The following is a 26,107-nucleotide window of genomic DNA, read 5'->3' on the forward strand; positions in this document are numbered from 1 at the left end:
ACCAAACACTTAGATAAAAATAAATATTGCATTACTAATTCATGCACTACTAATCTCTCCACCAAACAACCCCTAAAAGTTAAATGTTGGGCCTGAGTCAGGAAATGGTAAAATTAAAAGAATTATGTTAATTAAAATTTAATAAAATATTTATATTTTATTTATGAATAATATATAAATAATTTATATCAATTTTCAAAATTTAAAACTAAATCAAATCAAACCAAACCAAACCACACCAAATAATTTGAATTGCAGTTCGATTTGATTTGTTAAATGTAAACATGAATAACCCTAATCGTGTTTTGGTATTATTTATTTTTGTATGTACGGGCGAAATGTTTTTATAAGAACAAGAAAAACAAGAAAAATAAGAACATGGATTTAAAAAATAGATAGAAAACGGTTGAAGGTAATTAAATGAGAATCACAAGCACACCACCGGCCATCGGGACGATCGACTCGCATTCCGCAGTTGTAACAGAAATTGGCACGACACCTACATAAAAACACAATCAGATTAAACTATATATAAACACAACGATTACATATTAACCAACATAATTAAATATTAAAAATTTATATGTAAACACATCGTTAATTGGTTTGTTATAAACAGCCAGCGTAAACTAACCTGCACGTGATATAACGGCAACCTTCACTAAGTTGAACAGAAGAGCGACACTTAGGACACCTCTGCCATTTTTTACGCTCAGCAAGCTTACCAAAAGCGACGTCGTTTTATCCCTCAATGCCCCACTCTCCTCACATTGAAATCCAGCATGCCATGGAAGCTTGCACTGGAAGCAAAATAATCTCTTGCAATTTGGGCACTTTGATCGCGTCGCAACGCCACCGCATTCATCCAAAATCAAAGCAGAACAGTTCCGATTAGGGCAGTAACACCGCGTCAACCCTAAAACAGAGTACTCACACAACTTTTCAGACCATTTATCAAACAGTTCAGAATCCACAAGATTCCGGCAATCGATTGGGTCTAAAAATTGGTTACAAGTCGGAAACGGACACGGAATTTCGACGACATTGTCAACAAGCTTGACGGAGATGTATCTTGTTATACAGTCAATGCAGAATGGATGAACGCAGAGATTTTGGTTCTTAAATTTTGTACTGGGTAACAACAAAGGCTCCATACAAATTTTGCAGCAGAATGGTTGAGATTCATCTGGCAATTCGTCTTCTTGGATTTTTTGCAATGTGTTCCCCATGATTAATGGAAAAACCTATTAGTTAGCGAAATTCATATTGATAAAAGCAGTACAAAATAAAATTAGATTAGGACTCAAAGAAACATATTTCAACTTTGAAATCTAATTACACATGAATTATATAAACTACTATCAAATAACAATTTGTAAATGGTTTTGAAGTAGAACTCAACTAGAAAACTTAATTAGGTATTTTAAAAGTTACTTAGGCTAATTATATTTGTCATTGTCATAACCTTCTGGGAAAAATGCAAAAGAAACTACTGTACTAATTAATCTCTCTGTGTTTGAAAAGTTAATTTTTTATTTTTTTTTCCATATTTAGGAGAGCACTATAATTTATACTATAATTATTGGTAGAGTATAGCAAATATTCACTCAATCGTATTAATTTGAGTTACATTATTTCCCGTAATAATTCAATCACCCCATAAAACAAATCCTTGACATATATGATTAATATTTTAATTTCTAAAAACAAGACAGTTCTATTTACGCCAACTTTTTTTTTTTTTTTTTTGTTAGGACTCTTATATGACAGCCAAAAATCACGACAGAATTTTATTTTTCTAAGAAACTCACGATAGTTTTTTATTTTAAATATGATAAATGACAATTTGTCTATTACAAAGTATTTTAATGAAGCCCAAAAAGTTCAATCAACTTATTTAACGTGCTTTTATGGTATAAATATAAATTAGTGATAAAGGTAACAAGTGCCTATTTTAATTATAATTTAATGTCAGCTTTAAGGGTGAATAAGTTATATTTCACTTTCATATGCTATATATACCTTCCTTATTTAGTACGGTAATTGCCGTGCACTTTACTAATATACCAAAAAAAAAAAAGTAAAGAGGAACGATCGCAGAAGTTTCCTACATTTATGAACCTATATTTTTTCTTACTCAATGAAGCAAAAATAATTTGCACCTTACCAAATCTTTTTTCTCTCATATGAGTACGTGAAAAGAGGAATGGTCGCAGAAATTTCCTACATCTATTAATTAACTGTTTATTATCAATTTTTTTGTGCATATTCATTATTATAACTATAGTTACTGAAAATAATATGAAATTGATATTTGAAAATCAAATTTATTTTCATTTTTGTGAATAATTTAACGTGATAATAACTTTTTAATGTTATTTTAATAAAAAAAATTAAAATTAAACGTGCTTTCCGGAGCCCCCCACAAAAAAAAAAGACACAAAACCATGGTCAAATCATAAATCCCCCTTTAAACTCTAGGGTCTTCTTTTCGTGTCATAAGTTTATTGTAGGGGTGTACAAAATCGACCTGAAAATCGAATCAAATCGCAAATTGAGTCAAATCGGAAAAAAAATCCGACTAGTGGTTTGGTTTGACTTGGTTTGATATTGAAAAAAAATCCGACTATATTAGGGTTGGTTTGATTTTAACTAAAAAACAACAACCCGACACCAAATCAACCCGACATTATATATATCTAATTTTAAAATTTTATTTTATACATAAAAATATTTACTTTGATATAATTTTTAAATATTTCTTATACCTTTTCATAGTTTTTATCTTTTAATATATTATTTCAAGTTTGAAACTTAGAATTCTCAATGGTCCAATAAAATTATAATCCACAAATGTTGGTAATTATAATAAAGCTTAAATCAAAATCAAATTAATAGTAATGCAAAAAGAAAATCAATTCAACACTAAGAATGACAATAATATTGAATATTTGTTCTTAGAGTCGTCAATATGGGCAAGGCCCGTTGGGCCGGCCTGGCCTAACTCGTGATTTGATAGGGTTGTACTATGATTTTTGGAGCCCATTTAAGAAAAAAGTTTTTTAGCCCGACTTGAATAAGTCTGTCGATTTGTGGGGCTTGATAAATATGGATAGGGCTGGCCCATATTGACAGTTGTATTTGTTCTTTAGTTTTACATTGGTTTAGGCAATTAAAATACATAATCTAATTTTAATTTCCTTTAATATTTAGTCATGTAACTAATACTTATTATACTTACTCTAGCATGATTTAGTACTTTTAAATTATTATCATTTTCATAATGACTTGTTAATTTGCAATATTTGTTTTACGCGATTTCATTATTATTATTATTTTTGTTGGATATTTTAGTGTCATTAATCGTATCATATTGTGTTTTTTTTTTTAAGAAACACCTTAGATAGTTGTATTTTGGTAGGACTAAAGAAATATTTGAAGTACAAGTAAATTATATGTTTGTATGAATACTTTACCGGAAAAATTCGAAACAACCCGAAAAACCGAAAAAAAATCCGAAAAAACCTGAGGTAGAAAAACCCAAGTTTTATTGGTTTGGTTTGGTTTATACATTTAAAAATCCAACACAAATGGTTTGGTTTGATATTTGAAAAACCCGAACCAACCCGGCCATGTACACCCTTAATTTATTGTATATGACCAGAGCCGTCACTATGAGCTAGGCTCGTTGGACCGGTCTGACCTTAACCCGTGATTTGATAGGGTTGTGCTATGATTTTTGGAGCCCATTTAAGAAAAAAACTTTTTAGCCTGGATTAAATAAGTCTGCCAATTTATGGAGCTTGAGAAATATGGATAGGGTCGGCCTGTGGGCCAAGTAAAAATAAAATATAGTATTAAAAATGACAAGAGTCTAAACTCAAAATCTGTTTAAAGTTTGAATTATTACAATTATGTTAATAAATATGTACTACATAAAATAAAAATTCTCTAAAATTTCTAGGGAATCACTACATAGGCCACCATAGCCTATGGAATATTGTCATAGTTTCTGTGTTTTACTATGATCATTGGAAAACAATTAGTTGAATATTTATATTTAGCTATTTATGCTTTTACTTGAAATCAAACTTAATAAATATTATAAAGATAATTTTATTTGTGGATTTGATTAACAAGTAGTAACACTTACACTAGAGCTGTCAATATGGGCTAGGCTTGGTCTAAGTTGTGATTTGATAGGGTTGAGCTACGATTTTTGGAGTCCATTTAAGAAAAAAGCTTTTTAGCCCAACCTGAATAAATCTATCGATTTGTGGGGCTTGAGTAATATGGATATGGCCGGTTGGTGGGCCAAATGAAAATTAATTTTAAAAAAAAGTATTAAAAACAGCAGGAGGCTATACTCAAAATCTGTTTAAAGTTTGAAATATTACAATTTAAATACAAATCATGTTTATAAAGTATGTACTACATAAAATAAAGTTCCTAAAAATTCTAGAGAATCACTACATAGGCCATAGCCTATGGAATATTATCATAGTTTTTGTGTTTTATTATGATCATTGGAAAACAATTAAGTTAATAATTCTATTTAGCTATTTATGTTTTTATTTGAAATCAAACTTAATAAATATTATATATATAACTTTATTTGTGTATTTGATTAACAAGCAGTAACACTAGTCGATATTTATGATAATATTTTTAAATTATAATTTAATTTACAAAATTATGAAAAAATACTTTTAAGAAAAGAGAGCTGACCCGGCAAAGCCCGTAGCCCACACACTTATGGGCTGGGCCGACTATTTTTCAGCCCACATAAAAAATGGGCTAGCCCGGCCTGTCTCGTTAAATTGCAAAGACTGTATGGGTTAGCTCAGATGGGGTTAGCCAACCCATATTGACAGCTCTAACTAACACCATGTAATATTGTCTTTTTAAATTATAAAAATATACATTTAAGAAAAAAGGATTGACCCAGCAAAGCCAGTAGCCCACGTACTTGTGGGCTGAGACGACCATTTTTCGGCCCACACCAAAAATGGGTTAGCCCGGCCTGACCCGTCAAATTTCAAAGCCTGTATAGGTTAGCCCGGATGGGGTGAACCAGCCCATATTGACAGTTCTATATATGACAAATTTAAATTAACCCAAGTATTTAAATAATGAAAAGTTGTACTCCATCCGTTTCTAAAAGAGTGACCTAGTTTGATTTGACACAGAGTTTAAGAAAATAAATAAGTAAGATTTTTGAATCTTGTGGTCCTAAATTAAAGTTATGTCAAATGTACAAAATTGTCCTTTAATCTTGTGGCTTGTTTGTGACCTTAAACATGTCACGTGAAAAACTGAAATTAAAATGTTACAAGAAGAAAAAATCATTCTTTTTTAAACAGACTAGAAAGAAAAGTGGGTAATTCTTTCTGAAACGGAGGGAATATTTTTTTTAGTTTATTTTTGTTTGTCTTATTTGAACTTAACACGATTATTAAGATTTTTACTTGTTTTATATGGACTTAACACGTTTAGTAAGAAAATAATGATTTGCTTTACTAATTTACTCACTTTTTATTGATTGGTATTTCCACTATTTCATATTAACTAAATTTTTGGAGGTATTTTTATTGTTCAAAACAATTTGTACAAAATTCAAGATGAATGTTTGATTTTTTTTTATATTTGTCCTTTCCTTTTATGAGGTTTGATATTTTCTAGGAGATAAATCATTCTACTTGAAAAGTTATATTTATTATTTTCACAATAGACAATATTGAAAACTGTGATATTAATTATGTCATTGAATGTTTTTATTAATAAGTATGCATTGTTTCACAAATACAGTTAATATGGAATAAAAATACTCTCTATTATATTAATTGAATATTTAAGGTTTTTTTCATTGATCAAAATAATTGGATTGTTCAAAGTTCAAATGGATATTTGTTTTTTTTTTTCATATTTGTCCTTTTCTTTAATGTAGTTTGATAAGTATTTTTTAGGAGATAAATTGCATTACTTGCAAAGTTATATTCATGATTTCACAAAGAATAAAAGTGGAAAGTATGATTTAAATTATGTTTTATATGTTTTTCTTAATAAATGTGCATTGCATCACAAATTCAATTAATTTTCTTAATAAGTGCACATTGCCTCTTAAATTCTACAAAAATAATTTAGAGAATAAATAATTAATGCTAAAAATAAAATATACTCTATGTTAGTAACAGAGAAAACTATTTATGGAGTAGTAAATAGTAGTACTCCGTAAATAGAAGTGAACAGAGGGATTAAGAATAACTTATAAATAAACAAAAAAATTGTTTAACCTGCTATGATATTCCAATTTCAAGAAAGTTCAGCTAATTTTGAAAAAGAAGGATGACTGCAAAAGTCTTACGTGAAAGAAAATTTTGGGGAAAATATTACTCCTACAAATTACAATCCTAGTATAAGAAGACCTAAAACGACCCTTCCTTTGCCCACACAAAAAGTACTTGAAAAAAAAAAAAAAACTCAAAACACTTCACTGATCATGGGAAACACACTGCAAAAATTGGCCCAAAATCAATCCGAACAAGAATCGCCAGTGACAGAATCACCAGTCACAGAATCACCAGATGAATCATTCACTTGCGAAATTTGTATCGAGCCTATATTATTACCTAACAAAAAATTCAAGAACCAGAATCTTTGTGTTCATCCGTTTTGTATGGACTGTATGGTGAAATACATCTCCGTCAAGCTTGAGGACAACGTCGGCAACATTCCGTGTCCGTCTCTGAGTTGTGAGAATTTTTTGGACCCAATTTCTTGCCGGAATCTTGTTGGCCCTCAGCTGTTTGTGAGATGGTCCGACGTGTTGTGTGAATCTTCTGTTTTAGGGTTAGCGTATTGTTACTGTCCGGATCGGAGATGTTCGACTTTGATTTTGGATGAGTGTGGTGGGAATGCAAAGCGATCAAAGTGCCCGAATTGCAAGATGCATTTTTGCTTTCAGTGTAAGCTTCCATGGCATTCTGGATTTCAGTGTGAAGAGAGTCGGGAATTGAGGGATAGAAACGATGTCGTTTTTGGTGTGGTTGCCGAGGCTAATAAGTGGAAAAGGTGTCCACAGTGTCGTCACTTTGTTGAACTTATTGAAGGTTGCAAAATTGTTAAATGCAGGTTAGTCTTATTTGTTTTTTCCTCTCTTCTTTTTTATTTTTGAATAAATCCTCCTAATTTTTGAAAATAAAAATAAAAAACTCATATTTATGGATTACAACTTCTGAGGTTTACTTGAGTTGAGTTTCTATAGTAAGCAATTTTTCTACCTTACAGACGGGTAAGTTTGCGTATACACCGCACCGCCCAGAATCGGATTACACGGTTATGTTGTTGTTGTGGTGGTGATTATACAGGAGTCTGCACCTTTTGGTGCGTTTGCCCTTTGTTTTAGTATTAATTGCAAAATTTTGCTAACCCTATAGTAGTGTAGTAGTTATTTTTTTACTTTTTTTCTATAAGAATTAGGAGAAACATGTACTCTGCAGATAGGGTAGAGGTCATGAATTTAATAATTTCTAAGTACATTGATCCTGAAAAGATATCAGGCCCCCACATGTGGGTGCAAACATGAAGAACTAATTAAATAAATGAAGGTGTACTCTTTTTAATACTTAACAAGATAACCATGCAAATATTTAGTATTGAATTGGAATTGGTCCCCTCCACAAGGCAGGGGTAAAGCTGCGTACACTCCACCCTTCCCAGACCCTAAACCGGGTATTGTTGAATTGGAATTGATCCGAATAGAGAGTAAGTTTGAGATTGAATCACAGGATTTTGAGGACTTGCATTTAGCTATTATAACCAAAAGAGGAAGAAAAAATGAATGTTAAATTGATTCCTCCCTGCATACATGGGTTCCCTGGAATTTGAGGACCAACAAGTTGTTGTTTGGCAGCAGAATACTTGGCTATCAATATGTTAATAGTCTTTTCTTTCAGACTTTCAATGGATATCTAGTTAGTCAATTTTTTTAGGACTTGTATCTCGTTGTTGTGGCATTCCAATATCTACTTAATGGGATTTTTAAATGGTGCAATATCGATTATTCGAACAAGGACTTGCATATTTCTGCATTTTCACAAACAGGGATAAATTGCTAACATGCTTCTGATTTATCGAGTTTCAAAATAAGGAATGAAAAGGCCTATAAAACCTGAGGCCGATAAATGTTCCACAATGTTAGGCTACAGGTATGAAGGGCACAGGGAGTTGATGGAAGCATTCTGTAGTTCTCTGAGTGGATTTATACATCTCTAATATGAGCTGAAGAATTATCTTATACATGATAAGAAAGTAATGTGAGCGGAAAATTTACCTAATATATCTCTAATGCCACTTAATTGAGATTAAGATGCTGATCATTCTCAGTTTCCACTTATTTGAGGTTTCAATTGCTATATTTTTCTCTGTTGGCATTGATAGGTGTTGATACTATCAATCGTTATAAAGAAGAGGGGTTGGGAATGAGGACTACATAAATTTGAATCCCCTAAAGTAGATCATGTATCAACTATGTTGATCTGCCAAATTTTGTCTTGTTTAATGTTCCAATCGATATTTATTAGTAGTAGCCAGACCTTTTCCTCACATAGTTTTCAAGTATCTGGCTCTAATTGAATGTGTTTTTCCTCACAAATGAAATGCTTATCCTTTTATTCATTGTGGCTACTTTTTAGTGTTTACTTTTCTTCAGGGATTTCATTGGGTTTGTTGTTGTTTCGGGAAAGAAACAAAAGAGAAGATAAAAGCTATGAATACTAAGAGGGGATTTTACTTGAGATAATCAAGCTCGGCCTCTGTATAGTCAATTTTAGATCTCATCTTCTTGTAAATAACTTGTAAAATAAAAAAGTGCCTGTGAAGCCAAATTAATGTTCTGGGAGGAAAGAAGATGCTTGGTTAGATCTACATATTTAAATATACCAGGTTTATGACATAAGATTTCAGCATACGTGAGATATTAAGTGTCTTATATTGTTCGTCTCTTAATTCCTGACAGCTCTTCTCATAATTCTGCAATTTGTGCTTCGTATCGAGATTCAATATACTCTCCTATGCAATTCTTACATTCTTCTGGTTTATTCGAGGCCTTGTAAGGGTACACAGGTGTCGAGAAAGATATATTTTGTGTGAATTTGATTGATATGTCACGCTTGTACACTGTTAAAAAATGACTTTTTCTGATCTCAAACAATAAGAAGTAGAGAAAGGGTTCAACTTTCAAGTTTTATACTCTAACCTGGTTCTCTTTTCATCTGGATGTAGGTGTGGTGCCAGTTTCTGCTACAACTGCGGAAAAAGAGTTCATCGACACTGGTGTAATTGCGATTCTGCTTCCGTGTTCTGCATAAGGGTCATCCATGGGTTCACCATTATTTTTATTCTCCTGTCTATCTTTTTCATCTTCAGGAATTTAAATAGTATACCGCCGAAAAACTAGTGCCGTGTATAGACATTTACTCCTATTACATTTGAGGTTCAGTAAGATGTATTAGAATCTTTTTTGCTTCAGTGTGTGCACTTGAGGCAGAAAAAATAGCATACACAAGAAAACAGAAACCTTAACAAAGTTTGTACAGATGGGGAATCTAATATGAAGTTCTTTTAGATTTTTGACTTGCTGATTCAAATTGTCATTTTGAAGTTTCTTCCAAGCTTCTGCAGTTCTTTATTAGTAGCCTAGTAGGTATGATTAGCATCCTACTACCTCTTGGCTGCCATATTTAAAATAGATATCCACCTTTTTCGTGTTCAATTTGAAAAATCAAGATATTTACTATTAAATACTACCATTCATTCCCATTATTTAGATGATTGGGATCTTTCCTTTCATTTATTATTTCTTAAGGAATGTGTCAAGTCTAACATGAATAACTAAATAAGGAATGTGTCAAGTCAAATATGAATAACTAAATGTTTGGAGGGAGTATTTGTTTCTGAATAAGTAGCTAGTTTCCACAACAATTACTATATTGTTATTCTCCGTATTATTTTATGCTAAATACGATGTGAAATGACATTTATGTATTTGCCAAACATGTAATAACAGCACGTAAATTTTTTTTTGAAAGAATTTCACTTAGAAGAGGAATTCAAGATTTATTTACGCACTCAGAGAAATTATTTGCACGGTAAGTGCATCTAACTTAAACACTAATTTCATATATAGTTTATATCTAAATTTTAGGAGTAATATATATATGATGAACCAAACGTCCAATGAGTAATTACACTAACCATTCTACCACAATTTTTGTTAGCTTTCTTGATGTTCAAACGCGGAGTTAGGTGGGGTTCATGTGTTCGGTCGAACCCAGTAGCTTTTCGGTAGACCTTGTATTTGTACTAGAAAACTAATTATATATATATATATATATATATATATATATATATATATATATATATATATATATATATATATATATATATATATAAACCTATGAACCCCTAACAAAATTGATTGACGGTTTAGTGAGCCCCCAAACTCTTAACTCTGGCTCCGCCTTAGTTGATGTTGAATAGTTTGATATCGAGCCAAGGAAATTTGAGACTAGGCATTCACACATTGAACTCCATCGTATCAGCTATCATTTTTATTTGGCTACACCTAAGAAAGTTTTATCCAATTATTTACAAATTTTGCTCGAAAAGAAGAAATATATAATCGAAATGAAAAACCATTGCATGTATAAACGCAACCAAAATAATAATAATACACAGTTAAACATTATTTCCGCTAAAAAAGATCCATTTGGCTAAAAATCATGGAATTAGTCAAGTTCATGGGTAACTAGGAACTAATAAAGCAATAGTTTGAAGGCATAATATGGTTATTTAACTTCTCATCAACTGATATTTATAATATCCTTCAATTTTAGATGTACATGAATAAAGACTTAAATTTATATAAAATTGAACAAGTATACATTACTTGTTTGCTATAAAATTATACCTTTGTCTTAATTTATGTAGTATTTTTCGTTTTCGAGAATCGCACAGTTCACATGAAATCTTCATTTTTTTAAAATGAATTTATATATTTGTAAACTACATAAAAATAATAATTATAAAATAGATTTGTTTGAATTTCGAAATCCGAAAAGTGTCACATAAATTGAGATAAAGGAAATAGTATGAAACAATGCGCAACAACTGGTTTGGAGGGTGGTTATCCACATGGATGACCCGAGATCGATCCCCCTTCTGAGTCGAGTATGTCGCATAGGGCTTGCCTAGTGCGGTTTACATCCTCTGTGTGATTTGCAGGCTATTACACAGTGGGGGGTTTATCCAGTGCGCACAAAGTGCTCACTCGAAGGCTATTACACAGTGGGGGGTTTACTCAGTGTGCACAAAGTGCTCACTCAAAGTGACGGCTGCGGGTTATCCTTGGGTTAAAAAAAAAAAAAAAAAAAACCATCAAAACCCAGTTTAAGTGTATGTTGTTGTTGTTTCCTATAATTATTATATATTCTACTGTTTTAGTTACCAGACACGTACAAGTTACAACAATTGAAATCCTCTTTCATCACCATTCGATTTCAATAATTCAAGTTGAGTAAACTTTTTGTAGCTCATTGCCAACTAAGGGATGATAAGATTTTTTTGTTTTTTGTTTTTGTTATTTGGTCCTGTGTTCCATACACATATTGAAGTTCAACTATTTTAAATTTATAAGGCTTCCTTTAAGGTAAACAATCTCTATCAATAATTTTTTTATATTCATACTCAAATCTTAGCTACCACATCCTTTGGCGGTTTGATGATGAGAATTGAATACAAAACGAAGATTTTACTAACATAGAATTCTTCCAACACTTTTTAATAGTAATAACAAAAAAAATGAATATAAACTAGTCATTGTTCTTTAGTTAATATTTTATGTTTTGCTTTTTGGAAGACCTTTGTTTGTTAAAGGCAACAACTTTAATGATAAAATTAAGGATAATCTCTTTCTTTCGGTTATTTTATTTCTTTATATATTTCCCAGAACGACTTCAAAACTGAAAAACTACCCAAACCCACGCCGAGAAGCAACTACCATTCCTTCAACCAATTATTATCCACCACGTGGCATTCAATTCTTGGATATCTTTCACCTCAACTCTAAGCAACCTCATTCTTTCAGGAGACTGATGGATATATATAGCAGATGAAACTGAGAGAAGACGGAAAACAAATCTCCTGAATCAACAATGGCTCTTCGTTTCTCTCTCCTTTTCTTATTCTCTATCCTCCTAACGACGTCGTTTTTGTTGTCTGTCAACTGCGAGATTAATGGCGGGGACGATGATATTTTAATCCGTCAAGTCGTCGGCGATGATGATCATCACATGCTAAACGCCGATCATCACTTTACGCTTTTTAAAAAGAGGTTCGGGAAAACGTACGCCTCCGATGAGGAGCATCATTATAGATTCTCGGTTTTTAAAGCTAACTTGCGCCGTGCAATGAGCCACCAGAAGCTCGATCCATCTGCTGTTCACGGCGTGACTCAGTTTTCCGATATGACGCCGGACGAATTCAGCCGGAAATTTCTCGGCGTTAACCGCCGGCTTCGGTTTCCTTCTGACGCCAATAAAGCTCCGATTCTTCCTACCGAGGATCTTCCTTCAGATTTCGATTGGAGAGAACACGGTGCTGTCACGCCAGTGAAGAATCAGGTATGTTTGTTTCTGTGAGATTGATACGTGCATCATTATTGATTAATGGATAATTAAGTAATTGCTATTGTTTATGATTGAAAAACTAGGGTTCATGCGGCTCATGCTGGTCTTTTAGTACCACTGGTGCATTAGAAGGTGCCAACTTTCTTGCTACAGGGAAGCTTGTTAGCCTCAGCGAGCAGCAACTTGTGGACTGTGATCACGAGGTTTGGCGCTTTTCCCTCTTATCCTATTCGGATGTTCATTCTATAAATTGTGCATAGGGGAATCCTGAACTTATTTCTTGTTAAGCATAGAGCTTAAACACGGTAATTAGGTATAAAATTAAAAGCATTTGCGAACTTAAAAGTGTTGCTCATTCGATTGGAATTTACTATTGGCATAAAAGTTTTGTTTTTATCATGTTTTGTCATTATTAGTTTTTTTGGGGTCATGTAACTGATCATGGATCAGTTTTAGGAAAGTGCTTGCTCTGTGTCTGTCTTTTTTAAGTATGGAAAAAACTTAGTTATGATATTTATATGGAGGAATGATTCAATCCACAGCTCATGCCGAAACAAAGACGGAAGGTCGCTTGGCGTTTATATGTGAAAAAATGTAGTGAAACTGAGAGGATTCATATAGTTATATTTGTCCCCATGTAGTTAAATATTGAGTTTTGCCTTTCTGGCTGTTATTTGATATCAATCTATTACTTAACGTGTCTTTCTTCTTCAAGTACCGTGTTGTTCTGTGGTTTTCTTTTATCAAGATTTTCCTCTTCGTTTTCGGGGTGCGGGACCCACTTTAAGGGAAAGGGAATTGGACTGTGTTTATGATTATTTTAACAGTTCTTTGCTTAGTGTAGGCTTGAATTTGTTGCTATTTTCATTTTCAGTATGCCAATTGCTAATCAGAATTGGGATTGTAGACAGTATAATAAGACTTCTAACTTGTAGTACTTACTCCACGGGAAAATGAAATTCTTACTTTGAAATTTCAGTGTCCTCCATCCCCCTGAAATATGTATCCTAGACTAATTTAACCTTGCATTGTATACCTGCAGTGTGACCCAGAAGAAAAAGGTTCTTGCGACTCAGGGTGCAGTGGTGGGCTGATGAATAGTGCCTTTGAATACACTCTCAAAGCTGGTGGACTTATGCGAGAAGAAGATTATCCATACACTGGCACCGATAAGGCAACCTGCAAATTTGACAACACCAAGGTTGCAGCTAAAGTTGCTAACTTTAGTGTTGTCTCCCTTGACGAAGAACAAATTGCTGCTAATCTTGTCAAGAATGGCCCACTCGCTGGTAAATGTCCTCTCCAAAAACTTGCTAAAACTGCCTTTATGGGATCTTTAGTTAATTACTACTCTTCATGTGCTAATTAATGGATGTAAAACTAATTCTGAAAGTGTTGCTGTTGCTTGGCTTGGCTTGGCTTGCAGTGGCTATCAATGCAGTGTTCATGCAGACATATGTCGGTGGAGTCTCCTGCCCATATATATGCTCTAAGCAGTTGGATCATGGTGTCTTATTAGTTGGTTATGGTACTGGCTTTTCTCCCATTCGAATGAAAGAGAAACCATACTGGATCATCAAGAACTCATGGGGAGAGAAATGGGGAGAAAATGGATACTACAAAATCTGCAGAGGCCGCAATGTTTGTGGAGTGGATTCAATGGTTTCAACAGTTGCAGCTGTTAGTACCAGCTCATAGTGAAATTTAACGTCTATTTTTACCAACTACACTCTATGTAAATTAAGTGTAGCTTAAAGGACCGTATTTCATTATTTCCAATTGTTAAGACTCTATTTCATTATTATTTCCAATTCTACAAATCTTGAAAGTAAAACACATTTCTCCGCATTCTAAACATCTATCTATCAGTTTGGATTTTTTGCACCCTACCAAACATTCCTTTATAGTTTAATTCATATCCATGTGTGGTTGACTGCCCCTCCTCGTCGCCAGCACACACAAAAATGTCTATTCAGAAGAGTTCAATTAGTTGACGTCAATGTCAAGGGAGGTAACTTTCAACTTGAGCTGCTAATCTTTGCAAATCAAAGGCTTTTCTTCTTTGTTTACTTGGACAATTTCTTTGTTTAACACTTCTAATTATCTAAACTACATTTTGGAGTTGTATGCAACATGTCATTATTCCAGAAGGAACAACTTGATTGTACTTTCTCCAATCAAACCCTTCAGACAACAAGTAGAATGTCTCACCAGTAACAACTATTTTCAGCACGAATGTAACTAAAAGGGCAAAATGCACACCTAAAAAACAATTTCTTTTTTGGCGAAAAACAAACTGAATTGCATACATATGGAACCCAGGAGAAAGAATGCACCACGCATGATGTGTTCACATGGTCTCATTATTACCAATAGAAACGCTAATAAATATACGTGATATGATTAATTTACAGGCAAACTGTCCCGGCATATCTGTCGCACAAAACAGTGACTATTTCTGGATCACACAACACAACAAATACAGTTAATAAATAACTTATTATACCATCTAAAAGTTGCAGCTGCACAGATGCTGCTTTCTTTGCTGTGAACCTCACATGCAGGAATGCTTATTTCTCTCGGTGCCAATAAAACAAATAGAGTGGAGCGTGCTCACAGAATAATGCTCCATCCCACCAAAAATGAAAAGGAGAAAAAAATCTTATCCCCTCCACTAAGATGACCATTCAAGCAGAAAAGAATAACATACACATTCTTTTACAAACGGCGAGCTTCATCTCTGAGAACCTTTGATACTTCCTCATTCATCCTCCCCCACATCAATCAATTTGAATGAGAAAGGACTAAACTTGTATCCATCTCCCTCGTAAAACTTATTTTGGAACTCCACCCAGTGAAGTCGCAATGCGTGTAGGAAGGCACTGAGTGTTTCCATCACCAACAACACTCCAACAGTGGCAAAGACGAATACAATGATGCCAACAATGAGAATAATGATATTGTTGTACCTGAGGAGCACAAGTAAAATTTTTAAAATGTATTAATATTATATAAATATATCATTTTTTTCTTCCCGGAATATTCAGTCCACTACATGCCAACTAAAGCCTAGGGCATTCAGATTTATATATATTGGAGATCTGCAAATATAAACTTGATAATTGACAGCTCATTCTCAGAGAGAACCAAACATGTAATCAGTTTGAACCAATAGTGTAGGAAGCTATTAGCCAACGAACATAGAATGAGTAACTTACCCCCAGGCGAGAAGTAGAACCTTTTCGTAAAATACACTGGACAGCTCAGAGTGTGCAAGGCTGAAAAAAAAGCAACATGGGAAATTATTCTGTTAATAAAAAGGTGACGTGTGATAATATTTATGGGGTAGTTTGGTTCAGTGATGAGTTAATACTGACAGTGGCGGAGCCAAGAATTTCACGAAGAGGGTCCAAAAATTAAACAACAAAAGCTCTTTTTAAAAAGGGGAAAAGTTGTTCCAAGTGAGATTTGAACATGCGAGCACTGACTCATTAAAAATGTCTAAACACACATTCAAGACATCTTAAACCACTAGGCTATAACAACTTATTATGTTAAGGGTGTCCAAAATATGTTATTTAATCACTTCGTGTGTCATTTTACTTGTATATGCGGTATTTTTTTCCGACGAAGGGTGTCCAATTAAACCCTGGCATACATGTGCCTATGCCACTGTTAATACAGGGTAGCTTATACCGTGGGGATTTCACTAATATGCAAATAATGAACAGGATATATAGTAATAGTTGGGGTGTTCTGGGCGACTACAACGAAGTACAGGATGAGTGGTTTTTTAGTACAATTTATTTTTCGTCCATCTCTTTTAATTTCCAGCAGCATTTTCAATTAGATTCTCCTTAATATAAGCCCAGGGCAATTTTCCCAATTAGGTAATTTGACAATGTCATCTCTCCTATTAATAACATACCAATATGAAAGCTTAGTACTGGGCAACCACTATCCAATACATCCTCTCTCACACAGCCTCTAAACAGACCCTATTGGGCAAACACAAAGCATCTCACTAGTTATGGAGATTCAAGAAGAGATTCCATTCCCAATAACCACATAAACCCATTATAGTTAATAATTCCAACAATGAATCAAGGTATCAAAATCTAACGACAAAGCATTTTGTCTAAAATCTATTCAACAACTATTATGAGTAAGGTTTCAACATAGAACCAAACAAAGAATTGTGTTACTAGAATAAAGAAGGGGATCAACACATCCTAACTCCTCAAGCATACCTGAGAGCCCACAGACGAAGGTACGAAGCTGTGTTTGAGACTGCTCCAAGTACAAATTCAATTGTGTGAATGAGCTGATGAACAAAAATCTCACTGAACTCGAATTCCCCATGATGACCAGAATCATCATTACTCTCCACTAATAAAGACTCTTCTGCCTCCTGAAGTGCTGTGTAGGACTGTCCTTGGTGCCTCTAAATAAGTAGCAAAACAAATATCATTAAAAATTCAACAAACAAAAGCTTATGAATAAGTGAAAAGGACAAAGAAACAAGTTAAGCAAACATACTTCATGCTGAGCTTTCAATAGGAAGGGCTTTGGAAAAAGCATCCATGGGACAGCAACAAGGGCCGAGAGTAGCAGGACAAGCTGGCCAAATATTAACAAAAATCGAAGTGAAATCAGACATCTCCCATCAAAATGTGAAAAATCGTAAGAAGTGTGGTTATGAAGGGATACTTAACCTGAGTCATCTTCTGACCAGGAAAAAGTTCGTTTTCACCGAGCTCATCTGTTGGGCTAAGAAACATGTATATCATTACATGGTATAAATCAGCTTTGGACCCGGTGCACCACTTCATAATGATAAGGACGGACAGGTATCCAAACAGAGCATTCAAAAATATCATTTGGGGAACAAATTGACACCTGACATTGCAAAGTTTGGCTAACTGTCAACATCTTGATTGAAGTATCCAAATCGATAAATAACACTTCCAGAAATCTAGGGACTGTAACCTGAATGCAATGGAACTTACCAAATGTTTACACCATTGCGAAAGAACAGACCATTGAAAAAGCTCAGAATTATCCCAAGGTTCATCTGGGCCACCCCAATAAGGATAGACATTTTCATCTTCAATGAATTGAGGTACGGCAACTCACTACGTGAACCATGCCATGCTGGATCGACACCAAATGGATAAGTGTCACGCACTTTGATTAAGCCTGCAGTGGTAGAATCCCTACAATCAAGCCAACTAAGATTAGCCAACTTGCAATAGATATGACACTAAAAGGTATTAATAAAGGAAACAACTCTAACTTATCAAGAAAATTATTTTAATAAATCCATACCTACAAGAAGGATCACGACACCCATATGCTGATTTTCCAAACAACTCAAACGGCACTGAGAAGAACTCATTATAGACCAGGCCCGTGTATATTGAGAAGAGGGACATCATAAATATCACATATCGCCCTCCAAAAGTCATTTCCATGATGTCTCCAAGTTTCTGCATTCATGAATCATTATCTATCATGTTTCAAATAATTTACATTCATGCTCAAGCAGAAAGGGCGTAATTCACTTGGAAAAATCCCATTACTGCCATAAACTATAACAAACTAATAGTTCTAAGAATATTCTTAATCCAAGTATACCCTAATTTACCAAAACCTGCACAAGAGAATAACTAGAATGTGGACGACGCTAGACCAACGCATTCAGATTTCTGCTAATCTTCCAAGAAAAATGTTCTCATCATTGAAGAACCTTTGAGCATACATTGTCAACTTAATAACAGTAACCCATGTAGTTTTTTTTTTCCTTTGTTGAAACTATGAAAATGTTGTGTCATTTAGAGGTACCTCAAGTTATACCCACCTGATGAACATACACCAATTCCTTGCTCACTTAAGAAGCTGGCCTAGTTTTGATGAATAAGGTAATTTTATAAATACTAAATGCTTAGAGCTTGTAGTGGTATATAGTACAGTCATTGCTGGGTATGAATCCTAAGTAGCTGCAAGGATTCCAAAACCTCCAATCATTACATCAACATCAGTACAGAAGTCTTCATTGCACCAAATTATAAAAATACATCTATTTTTTACAATTGATAAGAAGCTGACCTAGGTCTTAGCATGTTACAAACGACATCCCCTAAGCATTATTTCAAGGGATCTTTTATAGTGTTTGTTACAAGGGAAATAAGAGGTGATTCCTACGTTTTTAAGCAAACTGATGTAACAGACATACCCAATTGGGTCTTTAAACTAATCTAAGTAAGTAATTTGTAATACATAAATAGAAATGCAATAGTCACCTGACTGGAGAATTTCTTCTCATTGAATAAGAAGAACATGGTAGCAAGCAACAGACAGATACCATGACCCCAGTCACCAAACATAACTGCGAAAAGGAATGGAAATGTGACGATAGTGTAAACACCAGGATTTGCTTCCTGATATTTGGCCACCCTGCAACAGTTGATCAAACAGCATGAATATGACTAATAACATCACATACAGTAAGTATTAGAAATAGTATAAAGGTTGAAACTAACTGTGCACTTCTATCACTAAAGAAAGATAGGTAAGTCTACAAGTGCAAGCACCAATGACCTCGTATATCACTTTAGTGGTCAAACACAGAATAAACAGAATTCACCACCAACTCTACAGAAGTTAAAAGTGGCAGGCTTCTTTAGGCCATATGATAGATACGTTCTAAGAAAACTTGACATTTAAAGGATCCTGTTAAATAGATGTAAGGATATAAACATGATTGATCGATGTCATAAAATACTAAGTTCTGGGATCACAGTTTGCCAAGTCAATCTTTTCACTTTTTTGATAGAAAAAATGTTTGTTTACTTGAGAAAAATGATATTGGCAATTTGAAGTGCTAAGTTATAGTTGTTCATAATCAGTAGGCATTTGTGTTTCCAAAATGAATAATAGATATTAGCTATTCTTTAGGGGACAGATATTCAGTGATATATAAGGGAGAATATGTTGTTTAAATATTGCAACTCGTATTAATCTTCGTTACCCCAAAAGAACATATCTAACAAATGTCAGAAACTGCAAGAGAGATAACAACTAACGAATCTTTGATCTTTACAATTGCAGAAGACAGATACTTGACCCATAAAAACAACCAGCTCTCTTTATTAAAAAGAGAAAAATCATTGTTTAATCTTTCCGTAAAAGGAATCCAAAATTTGAGACTAGAGACACACCCGTATGCATCGACGATATCCTGAAAAGAAGAAGTAAATTTATTTGTTTGAAAATATGTAGGCGGCATTTCTCGGGTTCGCAGAACCCGGAAGATTGCACCAACTTCTGAATTTGAGTCATGTGTTGCCCGCTGCAGCGCATCCTGAATCTGCACGATCATACATCATTTACTAGGTCAACATGCTTAAATATATGCCGAAGTGGACATCTTTCCACTACCAAATTGACAAGAAATATCAAGGAAACGGAGAGATGTCTTTTTCCATTGTTAAGTTAAGGGAGTGACATCATCAGATCTGATCATAAGACAATTACACTCTCCTCTTCCTGTTAGTCTTTCATCCCATACATGAACCTGAGTACCATCCATGACCAAGAAATGAAAGATAAACATATAGTCACCTGTTTGGTTGCAAAAACAGGACTCCAACCTTCAGCCACCAGACATTTTTTGGTCACATCAATGCTAAGCATGTTGAGAGTGTGATAAATTGATTTCTCCTTCCTCGCCTAAAATAATCAAAAAGATGTGCTCAGTAGAACAAAAGCTGATAGACAAACATTAAACCATTCATATCAATTATGGAATAAAAGCTCTACAAACAACAAAACTTGCAAAAATAGGTTTCTTCAAGAAATTAAAAAGACCTCCTAATGAGAACAATAATATTTATCCTTTGTTTAATAACTAACCAAAATATTCCATCTATCATATTGTTCACCAATAGTTTGTAATAAATTTCCCCGGTGCACCAAGCCAGCATCTATAGTAGTCTTTAGCTCTGAGATTCTTCCAGAGACCTGCAAAGGGACATTGTAGACACACTTCATTCTTAGAATTCCAAATAAATGAGAAGTACCAACCAGACAGATTCAGACTTCCATAAAATAGTTGTACAGAGATGCCAGATTAGGAAGAATGCATTTTCATCTAAACAATAACAATATCACAATTATAGTTGACACCAACAAATAGATGATTTGTGTCAGATTTTGTTCTCCTCATATACAAGAATAGGTTCCTTTTGTTTGTTTCTTTGATTTGTAAATGCTAATTCACCACAATGCCTTTGAGCCCAGATGCTGTTTTAATTAGCAATTACTCAAAAATAACTAAGTTGATAAAAGCAGAAAGGGACTTAAAATAGGAGGAAGGAACTGAAGCAAGGATGGCCTAGGAAAAATAAAGGATGTAGTGCATACCTCAGTGATCATCTGAGCCTGTTTACCAAGGTCCTCGGGGACAGAATAACGATTTGCTCCAAAAGCTTCACATATTTTGAGAATTTTGCTCTTTGCTCTTTCACCAGAAAAGAAGACTGCAAATACGTTTTTCTCAACCTGAAATTACCCGAAGAGTAGAATAAATCATTCTTTGATTAGCGAATATATGCTAGTCTGACCAAAAATGAAAATCAACTTTCTGGTTGTAGCTAGTAGGAAGCAGCTGTAACAACAGTGCTTCGTATCAAATTAAACGTTGCACAACTTCTGCATGAAACATTTTTATTTATTTTTTCTCTGAGATATGATAACAACTTCATAACAAATGGCTACTAATAGTATTCATTTCTACAAGTATATAGATATAGCAGAAAATATAAATATGTACCATCAGATATTTGTGATTTACAAAGTTGACAAGAAACAAGTAGATATTCAACGGAAAACATTCTTTCTCACAAAAAAACAGATACTGATCAAAGTTTCTAAAAAGAATAAGTACTTATTACATTTTGCTGGCAGAGTCGCAGAGAGCACTGAAACACTATGGAAAACCCAAATCGACATTCACAAACATCCCATTAGACCATATGGCATATAGATACCGACATAAATAATATCACGAGCATCCACTTTTCAATAGAGGTGTCCCATTGATTTTATGTGATCAAAAACTCTTCATTGAGTTGCAAACAATTATAAAACTACTAGATAACAGACATGCTTTGCGAATCAATTTTTGTCCATGAATCTTCTCAAAAGTTGATGAAAATACCTTCTCTCCAGAAACGGGATCGATGACAGGCACTTCAACTACAGCCTGCCTCAAGTACACATTACCCCGGGTAGCACGAAAGAGAATCCTCTCAAAGGCCATCGATTTTTCTCTCGGAACAAGTCCAGTAATAAATCCCAACTTAACTTGCTTGGATGGATCAGTCACTGCTTCCTAAGAATCCGAATCCAACTACAAAGTTACTCCAAAGGAAGAAAATATACAATTTTCTAAGTATCAAGGTTTACCTGTTCAGATAGCAAAGGAGTTTCTAATGATTGTTCGCCAGTTTGATTTGATGTCTGTTCTCGATGTAGAGCTTCAGCACTGCTCTGTGCTATGTGGAAAAACTCACCAGCCTAGAAAACAAATAGAATGTGTAAAATTTATGTATAACTATATTGGCAATCAGCTATTCTTTTTTTTAAAAGTCGAATAGGAAACTAAGCAATTCTAGGAATTCTTCCGACGTTGATAAACCAAGAAACTGCACCTTTTGCAAAACAAGTCTATATTCCACAAGCTCATTGTATGAACGTTGTAACTTATCGCCATTAGCATTCATTTCAATCAGCTCTGATTCAAGTTCTCCAAGCTTGACCTAGTACACAAACAAGCCGTGTTGAGCCATTGAACAAAAGCAATTGACATACAAACAGATGACTAAACATACTTCAAGGTCATCAAAACTTAAGTCAACTTGTGTGGCAGACATAGAAGAAGATAACAATCCCGCTTTGGACATTTGTTCCTTAAATAGACGTAATTTACGAGCCATCTCTCCACATCTTTTGATCTGCACAAGGAATACAGTGTTATATGTATAAAGTTACCAGTTCTGAATAGCAAGAGCGAAGAAGATATATGCAAAAGAAGATAAACAAGTATCTTTAAAGAAAGCACCTAACCATACTTCACATTTTAAAAAAGGTGCCAGGCACTACCAAAATGCGACTCAGTGACATCTATGCACAAAGTCATTCAAGTTACTACCTACACTGGAGCTTTCAGTTTGACACAAAACAGCTAAGTTCTCTTGATACAAAATGAGCACGTCTCATAAGACTGTTTCTGTTAGAAAATTCAGAAGTTCCAACACCTTTGTTGTGGTAGTTGTAAAATGTGTTTATACACAGCAGGAACCTTAGGGTCTCTAATTTAAAACTGAACATGAGAATTGAGGTTTAGTGGGAGGAGAAAATAGCTAGATTAAATTATTGTGAGTTCTCCCACATTCCCCCCTGTCCCCTTGTTCCTCTCTTGGTTTGTTTCCCTTCAACATGGGAACAGACATAATAAGAATGCAAAAGGGTGTGAATATTGTGTTCGCAGAAAGGAGAGGAAATAGCTTTTGAGCTTTACCTGTTGTCAGGCAAAAGGGTGTGACCATTATTGTATGGCTCTAGAGGAAGACCAAAAATTATATGAGGATATTTTGTAAAAGCTCATAGCAATGGCAGTCATTCAAAAGAAAGGTTCTTTTCAGCGCCAGACAATTCAGGTCCTTAAAAGAAGCTAACATGACAGCAATATGGACGGCATGAGTACATCATCACCCCCTCGCGTCAGGAGGATTTACTAATCGGGTTAATTTCACCAATCCCTCTAGTTAATGGCTTAATGCTATTCTGAGGAAAAATTAGTCCAAAAGAGTGAAAATGGAATAATCCATCAAGAAAGAAACACAACAATCTGATTGATGGAAAGAACCAAAAAACTAAAATGTAAAAGTTATAATTACATTGATAAGATTCTCTACTCATAAAGAGGATTTCTTCCTTTTTCCCACAAAAATAATAAACAACATATTTCTCCTACCCCAATCTTTAAGTAATGGCTGATAATCCCAAAAGATAACTAACCAGATTTTGATAGGTATAATGTGACTGAATGGAGAACTAAAGTAAGAGAAAGATGAGAGTACAATAGAGTAGAGTACAATAGAGTGAACTATAATGGAATTGAGCGGGGCTATTAACTATTCCATGCAATACCTGATTAGCATATGTTCGTTGAAATGGGCTCTTTTCGGCATTCAACTGTAAAAAAACGAAAATTGGATAAATAAAATGCAAAGATAAAGATCTCATAAACCAGTAATGAGTCCATATAATATACACGTAAAATCACTGCACTTGATTAATTATAATTAACAAGTCCGAGTCCCCTACAACAATATAAATATAACAAAGACAGCTTGCATAAGCAACTGTGTAGAAACAAAATCATGAGTGGAGTTCTAACAAAGTCATTGCAGAGAGCATCCAAGATGTAGATAAGACTAACTAAGTAAATTCCGTGCATTTTAACCCTTCAGGATGGCTCGGATGGTTTGGCTTGGACTTCCACAATGGAGGTCTCAAGTTCGAAACCCATTGCTTGCAACAGCTAGGGGTTGACCTTTTGGGTCGAGCTCGTCGTACGGGGCTTGCCTAGTGCGGTTCACCTCACCTGTGTGGTTTGCGAACTCTTGTAAAGGTTGTGTGCACCAAAGGGTAGCAACTACAGGTTCCCTCATCATCAAAAAAAAAGTGTTTTTATATTTCCATGCCTTTTCTTTTAGTATGATGATCCTGAAATATCACACTATAGTAAATTTGTGCATCAGAGATGAATCAACTTTAGATAGAACTTTTTCAAAAATTGCAAAAGTTACAAGATAATTGTCAATATTTTATAAAAAGAATTAGTGTTATCTTACACTTAAATGGAATATAGTTACATATATTACTCAGTTATCAAATGAAGTCCATCAATAGAGCCAGCCCACTCAAAAATCAGAACGAAGCCAAAATGAAAAATTTAGTAAGTAGTTCAAAACTAAATCAGTACTGAGAGTCTGAAAGCAGAATATCTACCTTTAAACGCCCTTATCTAATAAAAGAACCTACCGAACAAACAGACATCATGTGAAAATCAAGGATTTTAGCAAAATCTCTTGTTGCTAAGGAAGGAATCGCAAAAATCAAAAGAAAACAGTGGATAAAAACAAGAGCATCTAGAATTAGCAATTTGTTCAAATTTTATAATGATAATGCCAGACTAATTGAACCGAATCTTGATCAATATCGCAGAAACAAGAAAGTAAATAAGCTCCAACACTGTTCAGCATCTAGAATTAACGATTTGTTCAAACTTTATAACGTCAATGCCGGATTAATTGAATCGATTCTTGATCAATATCGCAGAAACAAGAAAGTAAATAAACTCTAACACTGTTCTGAATCCTAAATCTCTAATTCGTCCAAATTTAACCTAAAATAAAGCAGAAAACAACCGATAAACCCTAGCCATACAGCAAGTCCACACAATTATCCGATATTACAGGATAAAAATACATCAAACACAAATCACACAAATAAACGTAGCGAAAAAAGAAAAAGTATAGATATAAAGAAACGCACGTCTTTGAACTGAATGAGTCCGATTTCTCCAAGATAATCGATTGTCCGGTGAGCAGATTCATTCGGAATGATGATTTGGACGAGTTGCATCGACTCTGAACGGAACAGATCCATCGGCGGACAGCATCCTCCACCAGTTTGCTCCGCCATTGTAGTTCTTCTTCTGCTCCTCCGACCCGAGTTTCAAATCTGTGTTCTGACTTTCTTCTCTCCTCTACAAATGATATATGGATCACATCACACAGTAAAGAAGGAGTCGCTGAGTTTTATTTCTTTCTTACCGCTTCCACATTATTCACGCGACTCGGATTTAATATTCTTGATGTAAAAACTTTTGTTATTTCCTATTTCGCACCCTCGGTTCTCTTTAATTATTGCTTTAACATAAGTTTCTTATAAATACATTTATACACTCTTATAACTTTAAGGAGAAAAAAAATATTCATACCAACATTTATGCACTCTTATATCTTTTAAGGAAAAAAGAAATATTCATACCATATTATAAAAGTTCATAACTTTATTATTCATTTATGTAAAAAGAAATTATAATTTCTTTTCATTCTCGCAAATCTTTTATTATCTTTAATTATTACTTCAACTTAAATTTTATAAATGCATCCATATACTCCTGTAATTTTAAAGAAAAAGAAGGTCTCATTCATATTACCATTTTTTAGGGTTACTTTTAATCCACCTCCTTATACTGCATAAAGATTATTTAGAATCATTTCTCAAAGTAAATAGCGAGTTTAGAATTTAAATTTATAAACTTCGTGTCATAAGACTACAACCAT

General features: G+C 34.1%; 3 protein-coding genes and 1 pseudogene across 3 annotated transcripts; 2 read left to right on the top strand and 2 right to left on the bottom strand.

Moving 5' to 3' along the window:
- Positions 1–384: 384 nt before the first annotated feature.
- LOC125815102 (E3 ubiquitin-protein ligase RSL1-like) lies at positions 385–1,231 on the bottom strand (annotated as a pseudogene).
- A 5,268-nt stretch (positions 1,232–6,499) lies between these two features.
- On the top strand, positions 6,500–9,502 carry LOC125815691 (E3 ubiquitin-protein ligase RSL1-like). The gene is made up of 2 exons (XM_049495230.1): positions 6,500–7,131; positions 9,283–9,502. The coding sequence occupies exons 1-2, from the start codon at positions 6,500–6,502 to the stop codon at positions 9,455–9,457; spliced, it is 807 nt and encodes a 268-aa protein (XP_049351187.1). The 3' UTR covers positions 9,458–9,502.
- Positions 9,503–12,166: 2,664 nt separating this feature from the next.
- LOC125815986 (probable cysteine protease RD19B) lies at positions 12,167–14,535 on the top strand. Its single transcript, XM_049495566.1, has 4 exons — positions 12,167–12,680; positions 12,770–12,889; positions 13,729–13,975; positions 14,113–14,535. Exons 1-4 carry the CDS (start codon positions 12,213–12,215, stop codon positions 14,382–14,384), a joined length of 1,107 nt encoding a protein of 368 aa, XP_049351523.1. The 5' UTR covers positions 12,167–12,212; the 3' UTR covers positions 14,385–14,535.
- A 574-nt stretch (positions 14,536–15,109) lies between these two features.
- On the bottom strand, positions 15,110–25,610 carry LOC125816876 (V-type proton ATPase subunit a3-like). The gene is made up of 18 exons (XM_049496523.1): positions 25,311–25,610; positions 23,901–23,945; positions 22,580–22,702; positions 22,400–22,507; positions 22,155–22,265; positions 21,907–22,080; positions 21,111–21,248; positions 20,601–20,708; positions 20,310–20,417; positions 19,907–20,055; positions 18,989–19,142; positions 18,015–18,175; positions 17,696–17,902; positions 17,402–17,585; positions 17,226–17,306; positions 16,937–17,130; positions 15,905–15,964; positions 15,110–15,655 (listed from the first exon to the last, which is right to left on the bottom strand). Exons 1-18 carry the CDS (start codon positions 25,458–25,460, stop codon positions 15,448–15,450), a joined length of 2,463 nt encoding a protein of 820 aa, XP_049352480.1. The 5' UTR covers positions 25,461–25,610; the 3' UTR covers positions 15,110–15,447.
- Between the last annotated feature and the right edge of the window lie 497 nt (positions 25,611–26,107).

Source organism: Solanum verrucosum, unplaced genomic scaffold, assembly GCF_900185275.1.
Source record: "Solanum verrucosum unplaced genomic scaffold, falcon-dt-bn FXZP01000261.1, whole genome shotgun sequence".
Lineage (NCBI taxonomy): Eukaryota > Viridiplantae > Streptophyta > Magnoliopsida > Solanales > Solanaceae > Solanum > Solanum verrucosum.